This window comes from Triplophysa dalaica, chromosome 5 (genome assembly GCF_015846415.1).
Source record: "Triplophysa dalaica isolate WHDGS20190420 chromosome 5, ASM1584641v1, whole genome shotgun sequence".
NCBI classification, from domain to species: Eukaryota; Metazoa; Chordata; class Actinopteri; order Cypriniformes; family Nemacheilidae; genus Triplophysa; species Triplophysa dalaica.
In genome coordinates, this window is record NC_079546.1 from 9,047,776 (window position 1) to 9,072,131 (window position 24,356).

General features: G+C 39.0%; 1 protein-coding gene across 1 annotated transcript in view; it reads right to left on the minus strand.

The window, feature by feature from the left end:
* snd1 (staphylococcal nuclease and tudor domain containing 1) overlaps positions 1-22,378 on the minus strand; it is a 136,457-nt gene extending 114,079 nt beyond the window's left edge. Inside the window, exons 1-10 of the mRNA XM_056747557.1 lie at positions 22,152-22,378; positions 19,708-19,857; positions 18,628-18,751; positions 18,330-18,411; positions 16,657-16,817; positions 15,200-15,291; positions 14,593-14,751; positions 12,288-12,394; positions 11,804-11,894; positions 6,535-6,639 (exon numbers count right to left, since the gene is read on the minus strand). Coding sequence (XP_056603535.1) covers positions 6,535-6,639; positions 11,804-11,894; positions 12,288-12,394; positions 14,593-14,751; positions 15,200-15,291; positions 16,657-16,817; positions 18,330-18,411; positions 18,628-18,751; positions 19,708-19,857; positions 22,152-22,220 — 1,140 coding nt within the window. The 5' untranslated portion in view covers positions 22,221-22,378. The remainder of the gene's footprint in view (positions 1-6,534; positions 6,640-11,803; positions 11,895-12,287; positions 12,395-14,592; positions 14,752-15,199; positions 15,292-16,656; positions 16,818-18,329; positions 18,412-18,627; positions 18,752-19,707; positions 19,858-22,151) is intronic.
* Positions 22,379-24,356: the final 1,978 nt, after the last annotated feature.

The following is a 24,356-nucleotide window of genomic DNA, read 5'->3' on the forward strand; positions in this document are numbered from 1 at the left end:
TCTGGAATTGCCCTAGCTATTCCATCACAAGAACAGACAAGCATTACACAAACAACAAGATTTAATTACGTTACTAACTTTTTTAATTAACTCTTACAATTGACTTGGAATGACACAAATAACAACGTGTGAGTTACAATTAATGACTATTGGATGTCAAATCATAACTGAGGTCAAGACCTTCCAGCCTCTCGTAAGAGCACATTCGTCTCGCACGACAGCCGGAATGGAGCATTATGACCCTCTGTATCAGTCAAGGGAAGCACAATGAGCAATTTAAACTTGTATGGCAGCGGCAGAGGCACCTTAGAAAATAACCAGCATTTAGGGCTAAAATTATAATGACTCTTATGCCTCTTAAAATAAATCAACAGTGACGAACAACAGTTATGCAGAGAGAAAAAGAGGGAAAGAGATATAAAGAATATAAAAGGGAATAAATACTTAAATTGCGCGAGCACAAGAACAGAGATAATGTATTATGTTTTATGAACCTTTTTTAGATCATTGGTTTTTACATTATAATCATTCAGTAAAAAATCTAAAATCATCATTTAAGTGGTGGACCTGATCTGTTGGACATGAAGTATTGGATATCAGTCTCATGTTAATACATGAGGTTAAATTCTTTTGCTTTTAATTTGAAAAATATGCTTTCCTAAACATAAGTTCCAGTCCCAAAAGTCATTTTTATGTAGTATATCTACACATCATGACCTTTGTTGGTCCAATATGTCATATTTTGGAGGATCTATTATCAGAAATGCAATATAATATACAAAGCTATGTCTTCAGAGGTGTACAAAGATGCTACATAATAAAGCATTTTGTTTTTATTACCTTAGAATGAGATATTTTGAACAACATACGTTTCTACAGTAAACCTTAACAGACAAACTTCAATATAGTGCGCCTTTTAATAACTCTGTAATCTCCTTTGTCAAAGAAGCGAAAAGATGACGAGATTTTAGTTTTGTGTCAGCTACCATAGTGCTTTGGCTGGTTTGATGGAGTGAGCAATTGGTTGCAATTCGCGACCTCGCCGCTAGATGCCGCGAAATTTACACTAGACCTTCAACACTCCTTTAAAATAAAGACAATTTTCAACCTCCTTGCTGGGATTCCAACAGTCAGCAAATCCCTAGACAAAGCAGAGCCTGACCAACCATGTGTGAGATGAGCCATGGAACCATACAGTGACCCCAGATGAGGGCCACAGGACACAGACACACACACAAACAAACAAACATCCCTTCAAGCACACAGGCACTGCAGATCGACATTCTATGAAGAGACACATTCTGTACGGAGAAGAGAAGAATTCTATACTGGCGCAGAGCACATATACGTGCTCACCGTATCCACAGACACAAGCAGCAAGGTGACGGCAAGTGTCAATCAATGACTGATACATATTATGCAGCTACTTTAGAGGGGAATACGAGGGAAGAGCAGTCTCTGTTTTTAACCAAGATGTCAACATTTCTCCTGCAGTCCCTTACACACACATACACACACACACACACACACACAGTGGGAGTGGGGATGACTCATTAAGCAGCTCTGACATAACTCCGCCCCCACCACATCCTCACGAGGGCTCCTAAAACGGCTGACACCACCATGCAGCTGGAAATAGCGAGCCATGGCGCAAAAAATAAGCCTCCATCTGGGCTCGAGGGGGGGGGTAAAACTTGAATGGAGGAAATTAAATTTGGCATGTGAGGTCACGTTTCGTTATTGTCAATTTTACCATTGACTTTTTTTAAATAAACTAATTATTATGGTGCAACAATAAACTTATTCGACAATACAATACGACGCACGATACTTGGAACACCAGTACGACTGCATTACAGCATTTCAAACTACCTAAAAAAATGGGTACAAAATACATTTGAACTTTATATAGCTTGATGCAGGTCACATGTTGGCAGCTCAACCAATGGGATTAAACCGATCTAGGATAAAAGTCGAAATATTTTGTATTTCTTTGTGCAGTATATCCAAGTATTGTTTTAGGCGGTTTCAGCTGTAACAAGATACAAACGTCATGTGTCCAGTAGAGATTTGCAATGAGTTTATGAGTGCCGAGTAGTTTAATTTAATACAATTAATATACAATAAAATATTAATAAGATTTAATATTAATATAACAATACAAGTCAAATAAATTGTTATATTGTAACCCAACACAGACCACAAGTTAACTTGGGACCAGTGTGTGTGATGAAACGGTCTATGACACCGGTTACTGAGCAATTAAAAAATTCTAACTGGTTTACAATGGCGAGAAATTGATTTGAATTTTTGGGTGAACTTTTCCTCTACGCTGGAATCAAAGCAGCGTATCTATGTAATACCATAAAAAAGGTTAAGAATGGGGGTCCCAACACAATACATGACAAGATGGGGTAATCTGCGGTGAGAGAGGTAGAGACTAGGCTGCTGCACTAGGCAGCAGCTGTCAGAGTTCATCTTTGTGCTGGTCAACACATCTGGCTCTGAATCCCCCCCAAAGTCTTCATGGCAGGCGACAGAGAGCGAGAGAGAGAGACACACACACACACACAGATCCTCAGGCTGGCCTGAGGTCAGGTTTGTCTCTTTGAGTTGAAGATTTTGTATGACACAACGTGGGGACAACAGTTTCATGTCCTCCATTAAACTGAGGACGAGAGAGTGTTTGAAAAGCAGAATACAAGAGGATGAGAGAAAAAAAACTGTTGGTTAAAAGGTAGAACTGCCATATCGTGACACCACTCGCAAAAAAATGTGATAAAAGCCATGTCGTCCAGAATATTCCGAGAAATAACAAGCTGCATTTGACCAGTCACTTGGTGAGAATTCACTAAACCGCAATCTTGTTCCATATAATCCATACTGTATGCTACGAATTTCTATTCATATGATTTGTTTTTATGGAACCAATCCACTAGAGAAAGCACTGGCGTTTAACTTTTTAGGCATTTGGAAAAAGCAAGATTAGAAAGAAAGATGCAAAAAATGCTCAAACAAAACTAGCATCATCAAGCTATTAGCTAACAGAGTATGAACCGTGTGGTTAAATAACCATTTGACTGTATACAAAGTTCAGAACAACTGCAAAGCCTCAAACGCCCTTAACTTTGTGTGCGAGAAACAGCTCACAAAGTGTTCGCCATGAACGGTTCGTCATTAGAGAACTATTTTGATGAACGCAATCAAAAGAGTAAATGGAAAAACATTTGCAGCTGTTTAAAGCCATTGTACAGCTGCTGCGTGAACGTCTGCAGTTTAAATTAATTACAAATCCAATTCTGTGTTGCTTTGCGCTAAACTACATGGCACATACAAGCCAAAATTGATTAGTTTGATGAAAAGATTAACAGCCATCTTGTTAGTTGTATAACACAATGTCAAGGTTAATGTAGCATCAGATTAGACAGAAAAATCAAGGTAACTGCCCCTTTTCGATTGTGATGGAGCGTCGCTTTAACAGATATTGGCACATTTGCTAACACTCACCATGCTACACAATAAACGATACCAATAGCTCCAACTCTCCTTTTTATTCGAATCCTGGGATCTCAATACACTATAATAACCACACGTAAAATCCACTAGGAACAGATGTTACCAGATCTCCATTAGACCCCTTAGAACCAAGGAGACAGGAGAGATGTACTAATGAGGTTTAATCACTTGGCACGAATGCAATGTTTGAATTTCCCAGTTGACCTTAACACATAGAGGGTGGTACGGAAGTACAGGGTTAGAGTTAGAAATGTATCATGCCAGCATCATTATTGATGAGACCCCACATGCAAGGGCGGCACAACCTCTAGGACTTCAACGCTTTCATACAGGCACGGCTCTACAGTCTCCTTTTTCTCTCACCCTCATCAAAGTGTGCAGCTGAGCAGCGAAACATACTGCAAGAACATCTGGTGCAGAGAACCACAGAAAGCAGAGTATGTAAAGTGAACAGGAGATGCAGGCTTATAAAAATGAGGCACCTCCAACACGTCAATACTTCCGAGACTTTAAACAGAAGCACGGAATTGTAAAATAAACTTCGATGATTAGAAATGCGTGCAATTAAAGACTACAGAACAGCCATCATGGTATTATTCCAAGTACATCAGCCCCATCTGATTAACGTTCTGCAGCCTGAACACAGCAATGGAAAAAATATATCTGTACATTTTTGAAGCACACCCGAGTGGTGCTTGCTCATGCAAAACTCGCCGCCAAGATGCTGGGGTTTTGTGGCCGGTTGCCAGGGCATTGCTATAAAGTTGCTAAGGCTGTTGAGTGTTGCTATCCAGTCGCAATGTTGTTTTGGGTTTTCTGGGTTGTCAAGTGGTTCAACGGAACAACCCACTCTCAAGTCTGATATTCTAGTGCCTACATATGGCTCAGGTCCTTCCTTTCATGCACATCTATAGGATTTTCAATCTTTTCATCATACATCAGGGAACATTTAAGCAATATCCAGACTCCTCTCATCGAGGCTCAAAATGTGAAATACCAACGCAGTCTTGACCACTTGCGATAGAAAAATGAATTTAAACAGTTTGATACTTAATAGTATTGTTGATACTTACATTTAAAGGGGTACTATCTTGCCAATTTATCAAAGTCTTCATTATGTTTCTGATGTGCTAAACAATAAGATTTCATGTTTCGGTTACCACTATTCCTTATAAATCACTAACTAAATACACACACCGCTTGAAGGAAAGCCTGAGCTATTTAATATTATTTGAAAAGCATAAACAGAACTTTTAAATAACGATGCACTGATATGTAAATGTATCCGATAACCGATAACCCTTTAACATTGGAATCCGATAACCGATATATCTGCCGATATCCAAATTTTAATATGAGACTTAAACAAAAGACAAAAAGTGGACAACTGCTTTTATTTGAAAACATTCACTGCCAAAAACAAGGTAACCCTTAGCTCTCTTTTTTTCTCCAGAAAATCCTCTACAAAGCCAACTTTACACTAGTTATTGGTTGTTTAACCTTCAAACTTTTGGTGGTATATTTTTTTAATAATCAAATTATAGATATTTTTCAAGAGCAACCCAGAAAAATGTTCTTAATAGTCACAAGTGTAACAAGTCTCAAGACTAAGCATTCAGACGGCAGTCTGATTCAAGCAATATGCTTTTCTTCCTATAATTTACACATGCATAAACACATCAACAATGTTTTGCTAATAGCAGTAAATGAATGATCACGACAAAGCCAGTACTGTACTGTTTTTTAACTGTGAGCAGCGTTCAACTGAAGAAGTTTAACCAGAGGAAATGATTTATAATTTATTGCGTCATCCCTACTTTTCAATATTGAAAAAGATAACCTTCAACATTCTTGAATACCACAAACTATCCAACGATCGGTCTTCTTTTGTCTACATCACACTAACATAATGTTTCCCAACACTAAGCTTCTAGGTTAATCTTTGGATTGTAAACGGGCAAAGAAAAAAATCTATTTCTTTTTAAAAGAATTCTGGTTCGCTTCATACTCTAGTATGAAGTACAAGATGGAAATACATCCGTAATCTTTATTGTTTTGTAATCAGCTCTGATCTGATTAAATCTATCATAGCTGGCAGGCTGGAAACGCTTCCTGATCCAAAAACTCACAGCAGACCGTATCCATAGCTACAGAAAAACAGCTCCGCATTCCAGTACTCTGTTTACATTGGCATGACAAATAACATCTCTCTGATCTTATCTTAATTATAAATCAAACATATTTGGACACCTGAACCATCAAAAGCTAAAAGAATGAGAACATTAGCTGTATTCTGCTGCAGAAATGTGTGTGCAAAAGGGGGAGCACTGATTTCATGTCCTTCTTAATAAACAATATGTACTTTGTTCAATCTATGCCAACATAAGCTCGCTCTGCGTTGTGCCGATTCATCGTGTCTTATTACAAGAGGTCAGAACGAAGTGACTAATAGCAGTAAGATGTTCCCACACTGGTTTTAACTGCCTTCATTATAAAATGCATTCAACCACTCTCAGACACGCTTAGTCCACACAAGCCACCAAAAGCTTGTTAGCTCATATTAGAGTGAATCAAAACAGACTGCAAAAATGCATGTGCGCATATGCAACCCCAGAAATGGATGCTTTCGTATTAATTTGCTAACATGTAGCAGGAATTGCACTGGCTCGGGTAGATGTGTATGACATTAACAGATGAGGAAGAGAGACTCGGCGAGAGCTTGTGCTCATTATGGGAGTAAATCTATAGGGCTTTTGGCTGCAGTGCAGCACTGGCGTGTCAAAAGCCAACAGGGTTCTGACGCTCCGGCCCCCCCTGGTGTTTAGCCAAGGTAGCGCTTTGAGAACAGAGTGAAAGATGCATGAAGGCAGGAGATCAGCCTCTTAAGAGACTGAGATGAGAGAGAAAAACCTTCACATCAGCACTTTGAAAACCGAGTATGTGACAGGCGGCACCCAGCGGATTCCGTAATGGCCTTAGCGACGGGGTATCCAAGGACGGACGTGCATTAACTCGTACCTCGGCTTCGAGTCTCGGGGGCCTAATGCTGGACAGGTGGATGGTCTTGTACTCCCCGGAGTTCAGCTTCACCACGATGGCATCTGCATTCACGACCTGCATCACCTGTATGGAAGAAGAGAAAAAGAAAAATCAATAGTAGAGCAAAGGACGTGCTGTTAGAGGAATGCTAAAAAGTACGGGTGCATTGATGTAATAATAAACCACTTAGACTGCCACATGCTGCTTTTAATTTCACGTTTCCTAACTGAGAAATACTTCAAAGTAACGTCATTGTATTATTTGTTGCCACTCGTTTAATGTCATCGATAAAGTTTTTTCAGATGGAAATCATGACGATAGGAAATTCAATTGTTGAGCAAGTTTGTTAGTGAGGTCAACCAGTTTTTTGCATTATTTTTCATCTTAATTCGTCCGCAACAACTTTTCACTGAGGATGATAGGGTGCCTGTTGTGAGCAATGTTCCAGCTATTAAGAATAATCTTTAAATTCTAATTTTTTAAGGTTTTTTGCATAAAAGGTTTTAGTTGCTTAAACAATAGACTGAAGAGGGATTTTAATAAAGGGCTGCATTTGTATCACCAACAAGTCTAATCATACATCACCAAAGTGACAGGTCACCTAAAAATAAATTCAGTCATCAATATTAATTCACCCACATGTCATTCAAAATCTGCATCATCTATGGAACACAAAAGAAGATATGTGAGAATTTTGTTCCATACAATGGAAGTCCATGTGGACCAATATTGATTGGTTTCCAACCTTGTAAAGAATATATTTTTTGTGCGTTTTCCAGAATAATGAAAGTAATACAGGTTGGTAATTGACATGATGGCGATCAAATTATGACAGATTTCATTTTCAGGTAAACTATCCTAGTCTAGCTACCTAACTAGTCTAACCCTACATGAATTCCTCAAAATCAAACAGTCACTAGGCTGTACAGACAACCTATTGTCAGGTCCAATTTGCGATTTTCACGTTTTTCATTCATTTTGAGGAATGATATAAAGACTGTGAGCAAGTAGGTGCTAGCAAGCGAGAGTCATCTATGACCAAGTCACCACTCCACTTGGACTACGGAAGAGACTCGCTCGTTGCCAGAGAAACGTTACTGTACCCTGCTTCAAGCCTTCTACGGTACAAAGAGAGAGCGCTGCAAACAAAACACTTCTCCCACTCACTGCTCGCAAACGAACATCCCTCCTCTCACCGATTCTCTCATGCTACTGCCATTACCTCACCATTTCACTCACATTAGACTATGAAAACAAACCACAGGCGACACAAAGGAGCTGAGATATGAAGAGGGAGCCCAACTTTATGTTTAAAGGTGGAGAAACAGAAAAAAGCTTAAAGGGGTCATATGACTGGGCTAAAACCAAAACTGTTGTTTGTTTTAGATGTAATGCAATGCGTCTACACGATTTAAGCTACAAGGTATTTTCTACATATCCTGCATGTTTGTATCTCCTCTTTGCACCGCCTATGAAACGCACTTTTAGCCAAGCTCAACGCTCTGAAAAGCGAGGTGTGCTATGATTGGCCAATTAACCAGTGCTTAGTGATTGGTCGAATACTGCAAGCGTGTGATGGAAATGTAACGCCTCTTACCATATTTGGAACATCTGGTTCCAACCAATTGTATTGACAGGTACGCCCACCTTACTTGCGTATACATTTGGGAGGTCTTAGTCAAATCATATCACAAACTACATGAGGCGTTACACGCAGGTCTGGGTGACAATCGCTTTTAGATAGAATGCATCTTTTGTTCCGACACTTTACTTTTCGCAATTTTACGTGTCTAATACATGCATGGGCAACTTGCAAAACACCGAAGACAAAGAAAAAACATGTTCTTAACATATGACTTAATTTTTTTATTTAATTTTAATTTAATTTAGTCATTTGGCAGACGCTTTTATCCAAAGCGACTTACAGTGCACTTATTACAGGGACAATCCCCCTGGAGCAACATGGAGTAAAGTGTCTTGCTCAAGGACACACTGGTGGTGGCTGCTGGGATCGAACCAGCAACCTTTGATTTACCAGTTCAGTGGTTTAACCCACTAGACCACCATCTCTCTAAGACTTAGAAATGTGTCAGTGCATTTGTTAACCAACAGAACTATTAGACAACAAAATCATAAACGGGTCAAAATATTGCATGTAAACAAGCACAGTAAGGAGAAAGAAAAAGTTTTTCGATATTTTGTGAACATGAACACTACCTTCCCATGCAAAAGTCTCATAATTGGTTACTTACTGGCCTCCCTGATGTTCAAAATAATGTCTATGAATATCATACCCATCAACTCAAGCTTATTTAATGAAGTGTCAGTGATGTGGAACATGACAGGCGTTTGTGCAGGTTTGGGTAATGGATCAGATATAATTAGACCTGAACATGCAGAGAAACGCTTCAAAAACGTACGTTATCAGATCTAAGCAAACGAAGACAAAATAACCATCTTCTGAGGGGCGAGATGATGAAGATACAGTGTTATGGGGAGGAATTATGGCACAGATTGACAGACCTGCTTTTAAACGAACCATCGGGGTGGAAATTAAACCGATCATTTACAAAAACACCTGCTTTATTGGTCGGCAGAGCTACAGCGGAACCAACCGCTCTTTGCGCGTCCGTTCATAAATGCACTCGGTCCCAAATCAAAAAGATCTCCAAATAAACATACAGCTTATTTTCTCCGAAACGGGAGGAATGAGGCACATTTTACTGTTTCATTAGCAGTCACACATCCAGGGCTCTTCACCACAAGCTGCCCGGAGGGATCTACACCCCAGATCCATGACTCACTCTGGCACTGCAGCCCACTTAATGCTGCAGGGAATCACTGCCACCTACAGGCCAGGATTGGAACGGGCAACACAAGCACACTAGCACCAAAAAATTATAAATTTTGTTAATATTTCTATTTAAATATTTATGATTCTAACATCTTACTTTTGAGTACACCATGTATGCTATGAATTTAAGATGGTTATGTTATGGTAATCAAATGCAGTCTTGGTATTGAGTGATTACAAATATATACATATATATATACACATACATATGGTATATTGCTGCATGTAACATGGTATTCCATGCCGTCAATGACTAATAATGTTGTGCTACTAATATTATTAAAATGTGGGGGAAGGTGATGCAATTACCATAGACATGTACAAAAACCAATGTAACAACATTGTAATTACATTGCAATACCACTAATAATTCAGATGTACTGTCTAATTGACTTTAAATTACTACTTTGCACTTACACGTGTGCAAATGTCGTTGTAGCTGAAAGTCAAAAAATATATAATCGCTGTTATTCTCTCAATTATTTGGCTGGCGCATTTAGAAAAAGAAAGAAAAGACGACAGAATTCAGATAACTTATGTTGCTATCGGAGATAATTCACGACAAAGTCTTCATGCATACATCTGAAAAGACAGCAAATGCATCAAACAAATTAAAACAGCCAGATCTGTGTGGCAGGCCTCAGAAACGGCTTACAAATACCCGCCATTCTGCCTTTGTCAGTCGCTTTTTCTGTTGACTCGCCGGTGCACACACTTAAACACACACAGACGCAAAATTTCAAAGTATATCTTCTTTCACTTCGGGCTCACAGAGATCTGAGGCAAGCTAAAGCTCATATAAATGTTTTATTCCTCACTTCTGTTTTTTTCTGACTCAGGGAAAACATACTTTTGTGTCGGCGGATTTTTAAACTAATTCAGTAAGCAGATTGCAGTGAGACACCGTTATATAACCAAAGGCCGGCATGAATATTTTAAAGGTCGTGAAGTTCGGAGAAACAACCTTATATTAAGGGGAACGAAGAAACTTTATGCACAAAAACACACTCGGCTGACTTAAAAATGTGCAGGGAGGGTCACCTTATCAATAAAGACTGTGCGCCATTAGTTTCAAAAAGGACGAACAATACTTGTGACATTAAACCGGAGATAACAATCTGCTAACATCAGCTGCAGTACAGCCACTTCTAAGCAATGCAGCACATCATTTTAAATGTCATACAAAAGATACCGGAAAAACTGTTCTTGGAACCCAAGAATATTATAGTAATCTAATAAATGTATCAAATGTACCGTTAAAAAAAAAAAAAAATGTCTAAATAATAATTCATATTAGACATTTAAATGAAAATGTATGAAAACCTTAAGCTACAATCTTAAACTTTTGCCTCTTTGTCATCATAATACTTTATGGCACAGATTACATAATTGATTTTAAAATGACGTAAGCACACCCTTTTAAAGAACGTCATTCGATTTTTAAAGAATATTTAGACAATGAAATTAGAATGTAAATAAATGTTCAATATAAATAAGATATATTCATTAATTGCTAACAGGTATTTCTGGTCCTTACACACGATTGGTCAATTTGCATTATGAGCGAGTGTGGGAGTCGGACACACATGGGCTAAAATGTTTACGTTATTCATTTTAATGTAAACAAACATGATATATGGTAACATAATGCATCACCAGAAATGACAGACGTTGTGTTTATATTTTGCTTGAGAAGTCGATGAATTGACTACTTGCGCCCTTGGTTTATGTTAAAAAGAGAAAGTCGTGACCAACCTATTCCTTTTTTATATTATACAATCATTTTTAGTTTACTTTTCACCAGGATTACTAATTCAGTATAATGTGACAATTTATTCAACAAACTAAACCTTTCCTCCTGCATTTCGGGCCAAGGATGCAAAAGCCAAGCTTCAGCCGTAAGTTACCAAGGGAGCTTTGAAGGCAGCAGACGAACAGAACCGCTGAGACGGTCCAAGGCTAAATTTACAGAGTATGCAAAACGAAATGAAACACCTGAGACCCGAAAGCCCTGCCTCGCTGACAGACACAATACAGAACAAGGCGTCAGGGAGACGAGCGCGTCAACCGCAGTCAGCACTTTAAAAAGACTGCCGTGCTCAAGTATTCTTCAGAACCAGGTGGGATAAAGGAGTCCGAGAAGATGAAGTGAAGGTCATTTCTTATGTTGGGACTCTAGTGAAATGTCATCCTTGGCTGGCGTGAAAGCGTCGACCGAATTCTTACGTCTGTGCATTGTTTTATTGTCAGTTCTGAGTGAGACAAACCTAAGCCGGCGGTCCTGAAGTCTGATCTAAGATCAACAGGTTTCAGCGACCTTCTTAAAAGGGACCTTTTCGTCTGTGATTTCCTTCAACTCTGAACAGAAACTCTACATAAAGACCAAAAACTCACCTTGGCGACAAACTGTCTTTCCTTCTGGTCCAAATTAGCTGTTGGAGCAACATAGTTCTTCCAGATTCTCACTTTACGCTCTTTCGCTGACCTGCAGGGTTTAACAGTAAGTAAGAAAGTATTTCAATAGAACATATCCACTAAAATACTCCATAAAAATACGGACTCAAAAGGCGCACGTGGACTTAATTGGATTAAACACACAACCTCATAAACTCCCATCATAATACATTGTGACAGGGCCTCAAGCTTGGCTAAGTTAGCAGGTGGGTATCAGGGAAGGTGTACTTCAATGGCAGCATGATGATAAGTAGCCACAATCGACAAACTATTCTGCTGATACAGAGTTCGAGCAGACGGAGGAATTTAATAAGCTGTTGGGTCTGATAAAGCAGCTCAGATAGAAAGCGTGTTTTGAAATACACAGAGGCCATTAGGAAAGAGGAAGCTGGGGATGACAGGCATCCAAATGTGATGTACTGACCGTTCAGCCGCTCTGAGTTTCTCGGCTCCCTGGGAGTACACGGCGATGGACCAGTCCACACAACGCGCAAAGCCCTCCTTCAAAAGCAGCTCTGTGATGTTTCCGTTCTGTAATTGACATACACACATAAATAGAGTGACACCATGAGATGCTGTACAGATGTGAGAGAAGGATATTCATAATGTAAAAATTGTTTTTATCATGTTATCTACCAAGTAAAACATGTTATAAGGACACTATGTGAAAAAAAGTGCCGATCGCAATAATCGACTAGACAAGTAGACGTCCACTGTGACTCATCCTTCCCAACAAACCGACAAAATGTTAAATGATATGGTGGTATCCAGTGATAGCATCAGCATGAGTGTATCTACAGGAGTCAGGTTATCTCAGGGGTCTATTTGTAGTCTGGCTGCGTCCTGTCAGCTTCAGCTCAGGACCGTTCCCATACGCATCGTAAATAACGGAAATGAGCACAGAGTGTTTTACCCGACAGCCCAGACCAGAAACAAACCGTCAGTGCAGACAGTTCATTCCTCCCACAAACGCATACACATTTCCAGACTTCAAAACGAGGCCCCATCTGCACTCTCCGGGGGACATACATTCATCAAGGTACGTTGACCTTGCTTAGAAAGAGAAATGAGGGGACTACAGCAAAAAAATAAGTTTAAGGGGTGTAGGACCGACGTTCAAGGGGTTCACTGAGCTGAGATTATATTGATAATATGTAAAACTACGCCACAAAATTTGTGAATTTCAGTGTATACTGTACCTGACATTTGTTGTGCGTCAATTCAATAAATCAACTATTCATTAAATAAAAGATCAAACTGTTGAAATGAATACTAGATTTCCAAAAGGGTCTTAACCAGGGGTATTCAAGTAAGTACCAAGGGGTCCGGTCTTTATATTTTCTTCCAAACGGAGTTTGAAAATAAATAAATATTTGATCAATTTAGCCCACCTGGACATATAGTGTATATATAAAAGATATGATCTTTTATCAGGCTATTTATTTTATATTTTGAAATCCACAGTATGTATGCATGTATGTATTGTTGGCTCAGGGAATGCCGTATTAATAGAAAATAAAATAAACTACTGACAACAAATGTAACTACTAAAATGCTCTTATCATAAACAGAAAACAAATGAATTTACTAAATTAGCCTTTCCAAGCCATTCATATCAGAACTACTTCTATCTTTAAATAATTTCCCAATTAGAAAGTTGTAGATTACAAAATGTGACCCTGCTTGTGAAAACCCGGCAATGGTCTTCAACACAAAATCATCCTACAGTATATTCTGTGAAAATATACCAACAATATCTTTATATTGACTGAATAATGCCATTTAAAGATTGAAATGGTAGTGAAATTAATATTTGATGCTCGTTATATAATAATTAATTAGATTATGAAAATTTAGTCTGGGTTTTCACAGGGTCACAAATGTTTACATGTTGATCAATAATGCTAATGCTAAACGTAGATAAAAACATTATGGTTCATAAAATATCACAAATCTGGTTGAAAGGTTGGAGACATATATCAAACATTAAAGCGGTCATATGACACGGCTTAAACAAATATTTTCGTTTGTTTTAGAGCTAATGCAACGTATACGATTAGATGTTCAAAAACGCTTTATTTGCCACATATGGGTTGCATCTCCTCTTTGCCCCGCCTCTCTGAAACCCGCAGCTTTTTAACAAAGCTCATCGCTCTAAAGCGAGGTGTGCTATAATTGGCCAATTAACCAGCGCGTAGTGATTGGTCGAAAACTGCAAGCGCGTGACCAAAATGTAACACCTCTCACCATATTTGGAACATTAGGTTCCAAAGCAATTGCACTGACAGGTACGCCCACCTTATTTGCGTATACATATGGGAGCAGAATGGGTTAAAATTAAGCACTTTTGGTGAATAGGCGCTAGATAGAGATATTAGAGGATATAGCGGGAAAAGACCAATTACATAAATGTTCCTCACAGCACATGTAATGCGATTCTCTGTTGTGTAGACACTTGGCTCAATTTAACCAACCAAAATAGTGTTTTAAATGGTTAATTAGGGTATGTCTCGACGTCCGGATGAAACGAAGTAAAGGTCCGGATCCGGCCCGTGGTCTGCCAGTTGAGGATGTCTGGTCTAAACCGTTGGATGTTACAAATATTTTAAAATTTTGGAACCAGATTTAGACTCCCTAGTCTTATATGCATACAGTAGAAACACATTTTTACAGCAAGTGACATTACTATGAGACCGATCAGAACGATATGGGCTTGAATGACAACATACCGGGTGAAGGATGGTGCCCAGGATGATCTGGTTGGGGCAGGACTCCAGAATAATCTGCACATCTCTCTGTAGCAGTCGGGACTCTGTGAAAAACTTTGCTTCTGCGGCAAAGGGCTCAGGGGACTCGTTCCCATCTGGTTCTCGTTTAAATGAAGGACACTGGAGACAGATTTATCATGAACATTTTTACCTGAGAAGTTACTTATCAGATTAATTTTTAATTAATAGTTCCAAGACCTACTGAACTCATAACAAATCAGGAGAGACTATACACAATAAACAATATATATATAAAATAATACACAAAGAACAAAGCAAATTGTTGCTGTCCTTCCAAAACCTTGCATGTCCAAATTCACAGTTTTGTTGGAAATGAAAAAAACACTGTACTTTTTAAATGATTAAACACTGCGTGTTCAAAGTTGGCAAACACTTTTCAGATATTTTAAAAACCCAGTGGCAAAAAAAGGATGACCACTAATAATGATTTATTGAAATGAAATATGGAGATCAGAAGGACAGCGCGAAAATATAAAAAGCCTATTATATTACATGTAAGGATTGGAAATTTGTTGTTTTTCCGAGAGTAATAAATCATAATGCTCACCTTGACTCCGGATAGCATGACTGTCACTAGATAGTAGTCAGGCAGCAGAAGTGCTCGGACCGTGCAGCCATCTCGCACATGTTCAATAATGGCTGCCGTGTTGACGAGAAAAAGAGAAAGTGAAAATTTGTTTCTCAAATAGACAAGTCACACATACACGCTTGTGTATTTCCTCATTTATCAGTAGGTATGTAAATAAACCTCTCATGACGTTTTACGTTTGTGCATTTGACATACAGTGCATTCAAGCTATATATTTTTGTTTCTCTAGGAACCAAACCCATGATTGTTGCGCTGCAAACGCAATCCTCTACAAACTAAAACTGGAGGTCTCAATCCTGTATGAAACGCACGGCACACTCTCCTTTACTCCACAGCGAGAGCTTTGAAATCATTTATCCGACGTGGGTGATTCATCACCAGCTACTACAGGTCATGTGGCTAAGTGTGTTGTTTTAAATACAGTCACAACTTAGACTTTTGATTAGCATACAATCAGCGTATTAGTGGTGCTGGGATACAGTTCTGTAGCATTTCGTGACTCACCATCATTTGTTATGAGCTGGTGCTCTATAATAGAGGTTGATCTCATGACTGTTAGTTTTCAGGTTATTTTGAAGAAATTAACAATTGTGGAGAGTAAAGAGGGGAGGGGCTTCTGGAGAAGGAGAAGTGAGACACTAGGTCTGGGAGCATTATGGGAATTTGCCAAGAACTAATGAGTGCCATGTCATTGACTTAAGTGTGTGACAGTATGCGCGCCTAAATATACAATTCCATTTTATGTTAAGGGGGACTACATCTTTCGAAGGTGATTTGATTGGCGCATGCATGTGAAAATGCCACTGAAAATATACTGTTGTGGCGGTTACCACGGTGATGCTATGTGGTAGTAGCATGTTCTAGGTTTTCTAGTGATTGACTAGCATGTTTAGGGGTTTGTTAATTGGCCAAAACCAGTAGCATATGTGATAAGTGACCCTGGACAACAAAACCAGTCTTAAGTAGCATGGGAACATTTTTAGTAATCCCAAATATACATTGTAGGGGTAAAAAATTCTGATTTTTCTTTTTGCCAAATATCATTAGGATTTTAAGTAAAGAATGAAGATATTTTATACATTCCCTACCGTAAATGTATAAAAAAAATATTTTTGAGAGTGGATGGCCTGCTACAGTGCCTAAGATTAACAATTTCAAAGGCGACTTTCTCAATATTTTGCTTTTTTACACCCTCAGATTCCAACTTTGTAAACAGTTGTTGTTCGGCCACATAGTTTCTAACAATTTCTTCAGCTTTCAGATGATATAAAAATCTAAATTTAAAAAAATTGACAATTAAGACTACAGTTATAATGCTTCTACTTGCAAGTGCCACTGAAGAGAAAATATCACGTGTATCACACTTTTTTTCATTTTAAGAAAAATGTGAGCCTTAAAGAAAAAGCTCATCGCACCGTTGACTGGTTTCTGGTGAAGAGAGTCCACATAGTTGCGAGGGTTCTCGATGGTATACTTCAGATCTCGAATGGTTTGTGAACCTCCACCCTCAGACCACAGACCTTTTTTGGAGGCCCTTGCTTGGTCCTCCAAATCACTCAGTCTTGCAAGATCAGGACTGAAACACACAAAAGTACATCAAGTCTGGTAAATATCAAGTTACAAACCAAAGCACAAGAATTCAGAGAAATAAGGGAAAAAAAAAACTAGATTTAAGATGATGACTTCAGTTCTCTCTGTCGAGCAACAGATGTGGAGCTGAGGCTTTCTGATGCCCAGCTAAGCTCTTTAAATGAGTCGATTCATTATCAAAAGCCAACAAAGGTTTCAATTAATTTCTCTGTTGCGCTAAAAGCCTTCATTATCTTTAAAGGGAATTAAATGGGCTGACCGCAGCAAACACTTGTCAGATTTTGAAAAAGCTCAGTGCTCAAGAAACTTAGAGGAAATAAAAACACAAAAAGGGGCTTTAGGATGGGGGTATTGAAAGATTAAAGGCTCTGTTTGAACAGCGATCATTTTAATGGTGCGACAGCTCTTCCTTACAACTCTCGACTTGGTCAAAAAATTCTATTATGAAATTGATTAATGAATTACGTTTATTTCAACAGACAGCTCAATCTATATTAATCTAATCGTTACCATCATATTCATGCGTCACTGATGAAAGATGAAAACACACAATCTTCTGATTCATATTGAAAAAAGTTTTTGTTGGAATATCAGATTTACACTGGATATTTGTGTAGAGATGTAGAGAACACCCCAAAAATATATAAAGATCTAAACCATCATCCTATATAGAAGTGATCAGAGTTGAATACACTGAATAACACCCAGTCTCAATTTAAACCTCACTCGTGCAGTAGACTGACAGTGCAAATGTCAACAGAAAGGCCTCCTCTGCCTGTTACGTGCCAAGCCCAAAGCTCCAATTATCCGAAGCCTTCATAAATTTTAAATACAGGAAATAAGGGCCTTCAAATCTCGAGTCATCTTTGTCCTGTAAAGTTTTATTTCTCCTCATTCTTTTCAAAAGAGAGTACGAGCGTGTCAGGCGTCCGGCCGCACACCCCTGTGCCTAATTGAGAGCTGGTGGGCTGAGAGCGCAGCTCAGGTTTAAACACGGCTCCTTTGGAGATGATGATAGCCGATCCAGTGGGCTGTGATGGGCCACAGCAGGTCTGTCTAATGAGAAGGCTGTTCAGGGCGGCAGAGGAACCAGCGGGGCCAAAAGCGCCATCTCCTGTGGGGAAAATGAGCCTAAAGCAAACAGATTCCGTTGGCAATTGTTCAGGGCCATTTCACAGAGCCCACACACGGGTCATTAAGTCCCAGAAGCTTAGGACAATATTACACTATCGGGAGGACCGAATGAGGGGGAAGGACAGTGAGATTGCCTGTAATGAGCAGATGTGACCAGAAGAGGGGGGAAGAGATCAAAACGAGCATTTGAAAGCACAAACCATGACAAATTACACTTTTTGCAACAATGCAACCAAAGTGACATCATAGTCATCTTAGAGAAAAGAAAAACTAACTATTGTTTAGGATGTGACAATGGGTGCATGATCTGTATCGACACCAAACAAAACAAAGCGTTCCTCTGTGCGTGCAGCAAGTTTCTTACTTGTTTCCTCTCATGCCCTCTCTGCGCACTGTGGCGAGGCCCTCTGCCACCAGGGACTCTGCGATATTTTCGCCTGATGTGTCTTTGGAGAAATCAAATCCAAAAGGGACATGTCACTAAAACAACACTTCCACACGTTAAACAACCAATATACATCCACATTAAATTAAGTGTACACTAGAACATTTTATTTTTAAATATACCAAAAGCTCAGTGCCCCAGAATGCAGTGGGGTCACCATTATTTTACCTAAGAAACTTTGCACCGAGATTCATAACTCTATAGAGATATTGCTTACCTTTTCCCAGATACATCATGCCGTATTCTCTTGTCAAAACGCCTTTAGGTCGGTCGACGGTGAAACACACTTCTTTGCCGATAACCTTCTTACGCAAGAATTCTCGCGCTTGGAAGGCCCACGGCTGCACAACAAACAAAAACACAAAGCTATTTACAGCCATTCAATGCCAGAGGACAGCGAATTAACCACTTAAAACTGCTTCTTTACTTTGGAACAAAACTACAAAAAATGTATTTAGTTTGGCGGAGCATTTGAAGTTTAAAACTTTAATTATGTATTTAACAATTAAGGAAATTGTTTTCATGACTTTGTAAGCTGCAGAATAGCTTACTGAGAAAATTGGGTTACTAGAACATGCACAACACAGCGACAAAATGAGGTCCTCAAGACGAAAACATTTTTCTGGAAATTCGTGTTTTAAGATGATCATTTTCTAGCGACACTGTACGGATGCATTTCCATTATGAGACAAGCAGTACTTGGCCGAAAATGTTTCCTACGCACTTGCCCCTTAAACCTATAAGGCCTGATGTATAAACGTAGCTAATGCGCGTTATGCGTTTCAAAATGTGCATATGCAAATCTTAATGCACATGATGGAATTTATAAAAAAATATAATAAACACTGCTCAAACACTATATGTTTGAAATCTGAAAGGATGAAACACTGCGCGAACACATTCTGTATGAAACCTGAAAGGGTGACATTTATTAAAATTTCAAGACCCTGGGTCTTCAAGTAGGAACGACTAATGTCTTCACCAAATGTCAAGTAAGCTTGGATAAACCGATGCAAAACGAAAATCACTTCCATTGCAATCAGCTAAGCCATTTACTCTGTAAATGACAGATGCAGCGATTCCTTTTCAGTTATGTATATGATTTACAATTTATACGTGAATACATTTATACAAGTTTTGTTTGTTGGTAATAACTTTTATGCATCCACTTTTTATTAAAAGTGCATTTAAACCTTATGAAACGAGTTAATGACAATGGTTTAAATGTGGACAGTTAACACAGAGATTCATTATACAAAGTGAGGGCCAGACGAGCTCTTTCTGGTGAGATATTCACCTCATCTTGTGTGTCCTTGCTTTCTGGCTGGGCCTGTGCAGCACGGCGGGCAAGAGCTCCGGTACGGATGTTGCTCAGATTGATCTGGCGTTCTGGAGGGGGGCCTCCTCGTGGTTGGCCCCTAACAATGATAGCGCAACCAGACAAGACCTGCAGGGATAAAAATCATTGTGAGCGTTTATCAAAAACACTGGATCATTTACACATCATCGTGGGGAATTGACTTACAAAAACAGTTCATCATTCCAGCCACTGACTAAATCACCAAACTATCAGAAATGTCAATAGGGGTGATGACAGTACTAATTGTAGATGCATCGGCAGAGCCTGATACAAACAATCAATCGGCAAGACAAATACAACCATAACCAAGTACTGCCAGGAGCCAGAGGGATCTGATCTGACTGAGGTCACAAAACCTGTTAGTTTGCGCTTGCGCCACAATACACGAACAAAGCTGACAACATTAGTAAAACACTAAACAAACACTACAAAACAGAGGCCAAACATTCGATGGCACAAAACCTGACCCCTGCAAGGTGAATATTCACTTCACATTGTCTTTATGTTTGTATCCATTAGCATTTGAATCACCTGAAACGTCTGTGATAATCACAGCAATAATGTTTACAAGACCCAGCATGCTCACTTTTTGCTCACCCCTTAGTGATATTCGAGAGAGGCTGATCCAATCAGATGTCAGTTCAATTACATTCTTAAGACCACATAATAAAATGACATCAACCATTGAGCAAATGTATGCATCTCTCCATCAACACACTATTCCGAGTTAGAGTCAGGGAAAAGTTCACTCTCTACAGAAGCCATGTGGCCCTTCCTTCATAATTACTGACTGTAGGAATAGATACACAAGCCTCGGCCACCACAGTCCTGGTCGAAAAAATCGGTGCATTTTTATTTTCATTTCAATACGCTCTGATCTACGAGGGGAGTAATAGGAGAGTTCCGACATAGCCCTTACAAACTTTTTCTACAGTAACCAAAGTAGCTAACAGTTGCAAATAAGTTTCATTTGTTAACATTAGTTAATACGGACAAACTATAAACAATATATTTACATTTACGCATTTGGCAGACGCAAAGCAACATTGCTTTATCCTATTCATTTTACATAGGTATTTGCAATCCCCCGGGATCGAACCCACAACCTTACGCTGTTAACGCAATGCTCTTACCACTGAGCTACAGGAAAGCTATAGGCTACTTCTAAAGCACTTATTCACTTTATTATACGTTAACTCCGCATATATTCACAAAGAGAGCCTTTTGTAAAAGTTACAAGTTAAATTTCCTAACATAAAATGTAGTTACTAAACTTACTGTTGTGTTCCTACTGTAAAACCATAATAAACTACTATACGATCTCTTTAAACGTATGTACATTACTTTTTGTAGGGAGACTAACGAGAGCCAAAATATTTAAAGTAATGACAATTGGGATAAACAACGACTACGCTTACTGACGTTCAGAATAGTTTACGGCACGCTGTCGCCGTGGGAAGTTTTGGTGGGCCAAAGACCTACGTGTCAGTTCCTCGTATCTGCTCCCCCTTTGCTCACCAGAACAGACAAAGTAAACAGTCCAAAACCGGTGAGGGGGACTGACTCGGCAGGTTAACGGACTTAAACCAGACTTTGACAGTTTGACGGAGCTTAAACTCGGTCTCAAACACGGTCTCCTCAAACCTCAATCATCTTGAATACGAGACCGATAGACGCGCAGAAACAGACACGAGTCTTCACAATATCAACCGAGCAGACCTGAACTTTGATCTACAGTTAAAGTAACAGCAAAACCCTTCGGTTATATCTCATAAAAACGGCTCAAGAGAGCGATTGTGGTTGCTGTGGTAACGCAGTACCAAGGAAGTCCAAAGCTGCGTGAAACGCAGACGTAACAAATCTCGGCGAGTTGCACGTTACGCTAACTAAACTCACGTCACCATTAGATCACACCTGTCAAAAACAAACTCTTCACACGCTTTGTAAACTCAGTTTGAAGGAAAAGCTTTGTTTACAAACTATCGATAGATTGTTGCGAGATCTGCGCGTTTCTGTAAACACTGGGCTTTAAATGCAAAATATTTAGATTCAGCGTACGCAACAGCGTTTGCTTTCATTTATGAACAACAACACAAATAAACTATTTAAATGTTAAAGAAGTTTTGAAGATAACGTTGCATATCTGACCATCTGGAATACAGCTGAAGAATGTTCAACTTATTGGAACTACAACACTTGTCTGAAACTCAAAGAACGAGGGGGGAAATAAACAAAGTGCAAAAGACACGTTAGCAGCATCGAAAACGTGAACTTTTAAAGTCTTCGCGGTCACTTGTTTACTCATGAACCTCAGTAACGTTAAGATAAGTTAGCCAGCCCGCTATAGTTTCACCCTCAGTCCAACACTTTTGCCCTCTTACCATCTTCACTATTCCCCTCTGCAGCTGAGGAGCTGGACCAGGGTTGGACTGAGCTTGCGCTGATGCCATGTCCGCTGGGCTTGATGATTATTCCGATCGGGAAGAGAAGAAAGAGAGGTAAAGGAACCGGGAGAGTCCTATGAGACGCCTCTACTGTGAGCCGAAGAAGGGAAGAGAGACTGAGCACGGCTGATCACGCTTTGGTTAACCGGAAGCACAGCGCGGGGATGTACACGTCGAAACGTTGCACTTCCTCGGTCAGAGCGTCGCGCTCGCGATCTGAATGGGGCGAATTGGTTGTGACGTCAGATTGCGAGGGATGACATCCGGTACGCGGGGAGGTGCGACACGTCAGCACAGATTTTGAAAAAGCTTGTGAGCCAATTCAGTGACACGACAGTCACAGGCTCACAGCACAGAGATTATACTGTATGGATAGTCATAGCACACATATGGGGGGTTTGGTGAATGTAAAATGAGAGACGTGTTTCATTGCGATCCCAAAAATATTATAACTCGAGTAACACGTCGCTTTATATTTTACTGCTTATACCGTTATTCGTGGTTGTATGGCAATTGTAGGTAAACCATATAACGGTTTCAAAGTTACCATTGTCTTACAGCAGTAAACATAACCAGGTCGTGGTATGTCATGGTAAACCAATTTTATAGTAAATCCGCCTAAAACATGGTTACAAAAGTTTTACTATGATAATGGGTAATTTTCGTAAATGATAGCTGTGAGAAAATAGTTGTTTTTATTTTAAATTAAAATATGGGATGCAGGGACAGTTCAACTTTTGTACCCATGAATGTATCGGTAAAAACGGATGTGGTTTTATATTTCCCCCACTAGGTGACACCATTCGACAAACATTAAGAATGCATTTTGCCCGCATGCCTAAATATTACTCGTCTTTGCGTAAATATCTTGTCCATTTGTTGGAAACGGTTGGTCTTCGTTTTCCGTTTTGACTTCCTGAGCATTCTGAATTATTTTATCTATTTAGCTGTAAATGGATTTGGACCACTACTCTACTTGAGACAGGCACACAATAACGTACATGAATACATACTTTTGTGCGTAAATGGTCCTAAAATTGGATTATTTCGAAATCATTCTTGGTATCTCACAAACAGGAATTTATGAAAATGGTCATTTGTGCTGAAAGGGAGATTGGACATAATTTCACACGCATTCAAAGCCACAAGAATCACTAGTTTGAACATTTGAAAACTCGATTAATATTGTGATTCTGCGTCTTATGATAAATCTGATCATGAAATATGGAAACACACGCAGTGTGATGGTTCAAATATCATAAAATACCTAATTTGTTTGATTCGACTATTTAAATAATAAATAATTATTCACAACTGTGTCTCAGGGAAAGCGCAAGAATGTGAAGTCAACCCATCAACTATAAAGAATAAGTTAAAGATACGTTATAGTTTAATGATAATACTGTCATATCCAGTTAGTATGTAATTAGCTAATTTAATGGGTTTTTTTATTCTGGATTTACGTCATCGCACAAACAAAATGACATCATACAAAATCATTTTAAATCGTGCAATGCTGGGTATATATACCATAACCACATGGAATAATAGAAAGGTAGCCTATAGTATAAATCATATTTAAGCCTTGCTCCTGCTAACAAAAATAATTATATTGAATTCATTGAATTAATTACTGATTTGGCTGTAAAAAATATGAAAGATGACAAAGTTGCGTTCTTGCCACAGAAATAGGTCTCAAAGGTCTGTTAACGTTGGAACTGCATGTTATGCGGTCCATGTCTATATCAGTTTAAATGTTTCATGAGAGTAAACTTTCAATCCGTGATTATAAGAAAAAAAAAATCTTTTTTTCCCTGCATTTAAAGCTGCTTTTTAAATGCACGAATTCCGAATGCATGGCAAGATCAACACCTGTGCGCTTGGAGAGCTTCATGTGCACATTTACGCGGGTGCGATGTAGCAATTTAGCAGCAATAATTCGAACCACAACATTGAAAAATGCATACGTATGTTCTTTATGCATTTTTGCTTCCACAAATTCTTCGAAATAGCAACATTGTTTTGATTTCAAAGTTCGGATTACAAACATTCCAAAACGTCTAGACATAATTGCGCACCGAAATAATTTCATTTTTTTCTGTTAACAGTGAACTTGCTTTCCTCATCTTACTTCGTTGAATT